Below are 8,231 nucleotides of genomic sequence, written 5' to 3' on the forward strand. Positions count from 1 at the left end.
TGCCTTTTTCTCCTAATGCAGTTCAAGCATCAGATTCTTTAAAAATAGTGGGTAAAAATAATTTTGTGGAAGCCAGGTACCACTGCTGAACCACAATAATCAAACCAGAAACTTTTGCTACAGGCACAATTTAATTACGTGAATGAAACGTATTCCTCACTATGGCAACACTTTTTCACTTGGTCTTGGCTTTAGATAAATTAGACTTCTAAAACAAAAATAGCATGCCCTACTGCTTCCCAGGTAGAGAAATAGCTAGATTAATGCAAGACCAAGGCTTGGCATTACTGCATGGAAGAGTGACCCATATGGAAGAATTTCACATGAATGTGCTTCTCAGAAGTGATGAATAAAACCTGATTTTCCTGACAGTAACAGGAAGTTCTCTACATTCCAGAAGAATTTTGTTAAGAAGTAAATTTTGCTGCATCATGATAATTTTCAAAGCACTTGCTTTTTACTTCTGGATGAGTCTAGAAATAGTTAACATAAACAACCCTAAGAAATCTTGGCTTCTCAAGCTAATTCCCACCAATATTAAGGACAAAAGTGAGTTAAAACTAAGATCCTTTAACCTCCAAGGCTGGGTTGTTGAGCTTCAAACTGCTTGTCTGTTTTGTGCTTCAAATTATCACACTGGTATCCCTGGGGAATAACATGTTAAATTAATGCTATAGAAAAGCATCACTGTGCTAGACAAAGGATATACAGGGCAAGCAGACAAAAAGATGCTAAGACAACTTGAAGATCAATACATCATCTTATATATAACTCAATGAAAAGGAATTGGGGGACTATCCCCACTCTCCCCAGAGAACAGTAAGGGTGGATCTAAAGAAAACTGAAATAGTCTAAAAATGCCAAGGCAGCCATTTCAAGATCGCTGTAAGTAATTAAAGTGCAGACTGCCTCTGAAAGTGGTGGTCCTATCCAGCTGAAAACCTACTTCCCCAAGTAATTTTGCAGTCAGATCAGTCCCCTGATCCAATTCAATCCAGACCTGCAGGAGTGCTCATACAAAGACTACACAACTGGCTTGCTTAAAGACAGGACTGTTTAAAGCACTCATAAAAATTCAGCCTAAGATTTAGGGCAAACAGCACAAAACAATACTGTTGTTCAAACCATAACTTCTGGAAGAAAGCATGCAACAAGGCTTTTATAAAAACCTGCATCATTTGAACTTCCAACAGGAAAAGAAAAGCTGTTTCGGCACACAGACAGCAGTGCATGGGAACAAGTTGGCCAAGAATAAAATGAGACTGGGTGTTTAAAGGTTTCTGACCGTCAAAGGACTGATGTCCTAAGGCAACTTTCCAACAGAAAGAGCAAAGTTGAAAAACCACAAACAAAAACCCTAGCTAATTTCATTCAGTATGTTTTATTAAATTTTATCTAATATTATGCAGGCTTGCCAATGACCCAAAAGGCTCTTGCCTGTTTTGGGAGCTCTGGAAGCCTTAATGAATTTAGGACAAAAATGTTTTCCCTAACAACAGCCACTATTTCAGCCTCTTGGCCAGAACAGCTAGGTTGCCTGCGACCGCTGCACAGGCATATGCTAAGGAACGAAAAAGAGGAGCTATGAGAAAGGACTGATGAAAATCCGTCAGCTTTGCACCAAGCTGATTGCAGGCATGCATAGCAATGCGGCTCTGTTGCCTGCAAAGAATGGCCACAAATCCCTAGCAGCAAATCAGTGCTTGACTAGCTGTAGGAAAGTTCTCCAAAAGCACCGTGCATGGAGTGAAGTACTTATGAATTTCAAGAATGGCTTAGGTGAGTCTACTGCTAGGGTATTTCAGCAACAAACCTTCTGTCATTTCCAAAGATAGATCAGAATTCACAGATCTGAGCAAGTTACTATCACACAACTGAAAAGCATCATGAAAGAGGGAATCGTTCCACTACGTCTGAAGCTATTTGTTATAATTAAGACTTGCTGTCTTGGCAGATTCTTCAGTGTCTATAAAACTTCTCAACCCTGAAGTTCTCTCCTTCTGTGACAGAAACAGCTGCTGTAAGCTTCACTAACAAAACTTCTTCACCAGAATAGCCAACACAAGTTGAAACTGCTGAACATCAACGTGATTTACAATAGTTGTGCATGCATTTTATTTTATATTTATTATCTTCAGGGCTACAAAAAAAATTGTGTGAGCTTCTGGAAGTAGCTATTGGAGAGGACATAAATTCTGTTACCTGCAAAAGAGATTCATATTCCTATAACTGCTTCTGTCAAAAACACCTTTTTAAACCAAAGGTGAAAAGCATGGTTACATACTTCTTATCTATCAGTGCTTTTTCACATACAGTCCCCATTTGAGACAGTTTCAGAATACCTATTTTATTTATGGACTGGTTGATCATACATGTCAAATCCAATTCTCAGCATTTTCACTGTTGCAACAAAATTCTTTTCTGATTCCAACAAAGACGCCCAAAATTCTCATATGAAAGTCTAGTTGGTGTAACGTGATAGAATCAAAAAGTTCTGATTCACCTGAATACAAAATTAGTGAGCAAGATTTCTTGTTCAAATTTCCTGTTTTTTTTCCAGAACTTATCAGATTTATCCTGCATTTAGCATCTGTTCAAAAGCCAAAATTCTTTTATGAAGCTTATTTTTATTTAAATGAGTTTTTTAAAAAAGCGTGAATGTGTCATGAGTCAAAATGAGAATACAAAGTTTTCATATCACAAATATGTTCTGTTTTCATAAATATTTTCAATTTTTCCCTTCACTAATATATAACTGAAAGCACTCTTTAACCGAATCACATAAGAAATGCTTGAGATCCCAAACATTCTCATAAATATTTTCATGAAAGTATTCACGGGAAAACACTTTTCCAAAAGTTTCGCACATAACCTGCTACTCAGAGTCAAACTGGTGTGCACTGCAAACGTACCAGAAAGCATTACCAATGTCAGCTCACCAAATACAGAAGCAGCAGGGCAGGCTGGACAGTTTGCTTCAGTCCCTGTATTTCAAGAGGGCAGAAAGGAACAGAGTACTGATTCCTACCACTACAACAGTATTCACAGAATACAATGCCCCAGTTTTTGCTCTGATCAATACGCTGTCTGCCCACGTCTTCTTCAATAACGATCCTCTGTTCAAGAAGTAACGCTACATATTATGAACATCAATAGCACTAAATGAAAGCCATTATCTTGCAAACTCTTGGCAAATTTTGTTGTTCAATAGTGTAAAGATCCGAACATATCTGGTCTTCCAGTTGAATGTCACAAGCTTACCTTTTCACTACAAGCTTTAGCGTCTTGTGTGAGCCTTTCACCAGACAGATTGCTTCTTGTCGGAAACCAGAGAGGCCCACATCATTGATGCCAACAATTTCATCCCCAGCCAGTAACTTGTCCACAGATGCAGCCTTGCTCCCATCTTCAATCTGAAGAAAAAGCAAACCAAACGGTAGAATTATTAAGGTTGCATAATGACACTTTAAAACAAGTTAATGAGCTTTCAATATTGGCTTCATACAATAACTATTACAGTAATTAAGTGGTCAAAATAATTGAAAAAATTCCAAACACTATAAAGAATATGATACAGAGACAATGAGAACAGGAAAAAAAAAAGGTAGAGGGGAAACTACCTAAGAAAACTAGGAAGCTTAATGGAAATTTGAGAGTCAAAAAATCTGTGATCTGGAGATCTCTTCAAGACGGTACGGGTAATCATACTTGCAAACAGAGCTTTGGGCAGGCACCTTAAAATCTATTTCTCCAGAAAAGGTAACCAGTAATAGTAACCACATAGTCAATAACATTAACCACACAGTCAACTCCACAGAACTGGCATTCTGTGAAGCTACACAATATTGCATAACAACCTGGTCTGGAAAATAAACTGATTTTCATCAGGCATATACCATTTTGGAAAATATCTGAGAATTTACAGTCCATACTGCTAACTAACAGCTCTGGCTAGAGGAAGAGGTTTTGATCTGAGATCTAAGGCATTAAAATAATGTGTCATGCTGCCGAAGAACACAGCCATACTAAGGGATATTCACTGAACGATTATTTTGCTTCCATAGGCCTCTCTCGTATGCATTCCGTTTTTACAGAACTATTGATCATATGCAGTGAAACACGTACACAACAAATTTAACAGTTGGTTTTGGGCAGTTCCCACAATGATGAAGGAAACCAGCCCATTACGAGTTGCCTATTTTTTAAATTTAAAATAAATCCCAAAAGCTTGATTAGCCAGACTAACAAGTACCAACAGCTTAAGCTGATTTCAAGTGCAGCTGCAGGTGTTGAAGACTTTGCAAGTCAGGCCCTCAGCTTTCTCAGTTTGTTCCCTTCTCTTTTGCTGTCAACACAGCTTCCAGCCTCTCAGATGATCTATGCATCTAGAGTTTTCATTCATCCCTCATTTGCTCATAATCTGTATCCTACCTCTTCTTACGGGCTTGACACTTCGTGTTCAAAGCAAAGATTTTCATTTATGTCTTCATTACATTTTGTGTCGACTACAATATCTCCAAGTCCCTCATTATTAAATGTCTGTGAACCTACAAAGAAGAATTCCTTGTAATTGTCCCAACTGCACTAAGCTTCATAAAGTACAACCATCTTCTAAGGCACCGAAGTCAATCAACAATGAGATAAATCCAGAGGAAACCTAACTTCATGAACTGTGGTGCTCACAGTACAGGTTTTAAGGATACTCCTGCAATGAAAGTCTAAATTAAATAACCTAATAAAATAAGCAATATCTCTTGATGAAAGTACATTAGGATGATCTCATACACCACAGCAATCTCATTTCATGCACATAAAAGCTCTCTTTATGTAATTTCAGGATAGATGTCTTAAAAATCTTTAGACCTTTAAATCTAAGCCAAAAAGAATGCCATGTAAAATGCTTAGTCTTATATGCCATTCTAAAACACTCATTATTAATACTAATCAAGCAGCTTAATTTCCAGAACTTCTTATCTTAATAAAAACACAGATAATTAAAGACAGAGCGAGTTTCTACATCCTGATACATCTAGCTCTCAAGCTGTGACCTGCCTCTGACCTGCCTGCATATCTTCTGAATGTCAAGAATTTACCAGAATATTGAATTCTCAGTTCAAATCTACAGTGAAGTTGAAAGCCGGGGAGCCACAGTGGAAATCATTTACATGCAAGGGAAGATTTTAGTTTACGATTGCTGAGAATTGAGCGGCTGCCATCTGAGGAACCCTGAAGCCAGGCAGAGCTAAACAAGAGAACAAGCAACTGGGGATTCATGAATCACAACCCTCTGAAGAGGCAATCTCAAGTCCTTCAACTGTCCAGATGCATTTCTGGGTTGCTTCTAAATAAACTGCATTTGGAGGTCTGAAGGCCAGTAGGTCAGAAAAGCAGAGGGAAAACATTAATGAAAAGCAGAGTTGAATCACTAGAAATGTAGAGAGAAGGTCAGGCAGAGGTGGAAAAAAAAAGGAAAAACATGTTGTAGGAGCACACATTTTAAACTGCAAAATGTAGATGCCAACCAGTTGCAGCTCAGCAAGGTACCAACTTAACGACAAGGGGCGAGAAGCCCGTGTGCCACCTGGATGTCAACAATTCAGAAGTCTGGGCTTGAAGACCTTGACACGGTCTTTTTTTTTTCTGCCTTAAAAAAAAAAAAATCTGTCTCCTAGGGTTTCAAGGAATGTTCATTGTTCTCTGTAAGCATGTTTGTTTTTTCTTTAGGCTGGCAATGCACTGACTGCAGGGAGTATTCAGTTACCCCCTCTGAGTTTTCATTTCAGCAGGGAGACTACACATTCCACACGGTGCATGCTTTCCAAACAGACTCTGGCTGTCCAAAACAACATTAATCAAAAAAAAATAAAATAAAATAAAAACAAAACGAAACATCAAAACCACACATACACACACAAAAGCATATCAAAACCTAAGCACAAAGCTGAAGCAATCCTCCTGAAAACTGGAAGTGGCTTTCTTTAATACACTGCCTCCAAATCAATTGCAGCTAGGGAGAATAAAACTACACATCCATTCACAGTAGAAGTCCCCCTGAGCTGAACAAATTGAAACATAAATCTTTCTTACTGGCTTTACCTCAGGTCACTGAATGACTGCATGAATGCGGTCATTCCACTTGACAATGCACTTTTAGTGGAAATGGGAATGTTCGCTAGACAGGAAAAATACAGTTTCTTCAGTTACACTAATGACTAAAAAAAGCATTAGATTTTACATACATCTAATGAAACGCGGCCAAAAAAAACATAAGGAAAAGACTCTTTGAAAATATTGCACTACCTACTTGACTGCTCTGCCTAAACTTTCACAGCGCCATTCCAGTTCCTCTTTTTTTTTTGTTTACTATGTTTTGCCATTTATTACTTTTATTTATTCAGCTGTTGATTTATTTTCCACATCATCAGACCTGAAATCACAACCTACATAAACGTTTTAGCACTAGCAACTACACTTGAAAATTTCACCATTATTTTTCACACCTCAAACATCTATGTATTGCACTCATTCACCTATGGGGTTAACTATGCTGTGCATGGCAGGATTTAAACCCACCTTTTAAGATTTAAGCTCATATTGTTCATCTAACATCCAATTTTTTTCTGAATTTCAGGTTCCCAGATAAACTAGCTGTAAAAAGCTGAAAACAAACCCTTGAAAATGCCGAGGGAGGTTTTAAGATGAAGCCTTACATGAAAGTCAACAAGAAGAGATCTGCCTCAGTCATGGTCAGCAGGCAGATGGGTCGGGACATAGCCCCGAGCAAACCCTCTGCTCAATCTGGAATACTTGCAGGAACTGCAAGTCCTTGAAGTGTACATCTCAACGCTTTTATAGCAATATCAGGAAACTAAAGACACCGCCAAGAAAATCAACACCTTATTTTCTTATAAATAAGAGACCTAAGCCTTCAAAAAACCTGTATAGTTACACTGCCCACCTTGGATGAGTAAGGAAAAGTTCCAGAAATCTCCTCAAACCATCTTTTCAATATGTATTAACGAATCGCACCCCTCTTATTATGCTAAATCAACAAGATTAAACAGCATGACTTCCTATCCTTAGCAGGGATGCTGATATTGCTACAAAAAAGTGTTTTCAAGAGGAGAGGAAGAGGATGTTTGCTGATGAAAAGCATCTGTTTAGACAATCCCCAACTCTCACTTTGTCCCTGATGACCTCCCTGTGTCCAAGAGCAAAGGCAAATTTTGGGATCCGTGCATCAGCGAGGATTGGAACCAGAGACTTCTGCTGTCATAACAGTATTGATATGAACTGCTTTATCTTCCCAAAGCTATTCTTGCTTATCATATCCCCAAAAGAGGAAGAGACGCTGATACAAGAAACATATGTAGATAATGGTTAGGACAAAAATGGTGCGAATGAAAAAACAACACCCATGTAGTGCAGTATGTGAAATTCTTTCCATGAAAAGGAGAAAGGGCTTTCAAATGGGGGAAGAGCTGGGGGGAAAAGTGTAACAGCTAGACACACAAACACATTCCAGGGACACTTACAAGTCTGGATTCCCACTGTTGGTAACACATCTGAAAGGGAAAATAACAGCCTATGTTGGCAGCTTTAAAATGCGGTAGTGTTGAAGGGGTGCACCGCTGCTAGCATGTGACCCATTAACTTCTGTGTTTACCAGGCCCGATGCTTTACTTTAAATACTCGCATTCCTCTATAGGCACCTGTATAAACAAGCAGGAGCCAGGTTGGGGAAGCGCAGTGTCACACGATATCGCGTTTTGTTTACCACGATGACATCGGGTCAGTCTCTTGTCCCGCCTCTCTCTGGGCCGGGTGGGAGACGGGATGGAAACCCAGGCCCAGAGACAAACACAGGAAAAAACAGCTCCACTTATCAGCATTCTCCTATCGGCCATGATAAACTATTTTATCATAACTCATTCCTTGTGCAGCCAAGAAATGATTCTGTGGCTGTTTGTCTTATGAGCATCTAATATGGATTTAAAAAAAGCCAACACCTAAAAAACTTCATATGAGATCTTCAGAACAAGTAAAACATAGGAAGCGTTAGCTATTTTGTGTTGCACTGAGTTACGCAAAGGAGAAATACCTTAACAGCCCAAACCTGGCATTTGTCTAACTCTGAGGGACCAACGATAAAAGCACAGCAAACCCAGCCCGAGTGGTAAGGCCTGCATCTTCCTAACTGGAAAAAACACCCCAAACACTGCCGGGTGTCC

General features: G+C 39.0%; 1 protein-coding gene across 4 annotated transcripts in view; it reads right to left on the minus strand.

Annotated features, from left to right (window-relative positions):
- The window catches only part of SHROOM2 (shroom family member 2), a 127,575-nt gene that overhangs the window by 72,153 nt on the left and 47,191 nt on the right, over positions 1-8,231 (minus strand). For all 4 annotated transcript variants that reach the window (XM_080583629.1, XM_080583634.1, XM_080583633.1 and 1 more), the window contains exon 2: positions 3,262-3,413. In XM_080583629.1, the coding sequence (XP_080439755.1) occupies positions 3,262-3,413 (152 nt within the window). The remainder of the gene's footprint in view (positions 1-3,261; positions 3,414-8,231) is intronic.

This window comes from Anser brachyrhynchus (genome assembly GCF_964034855.1).
Source record: "Anser brachyrhynchus genome assembly, chromosome: 1".
NCBI classification, from domain to species: Eukaryota; Metazoa; Chordata; class Aves; order Anseriformes; family Anatidae; genus Anser; species Anser brachyrhynchus.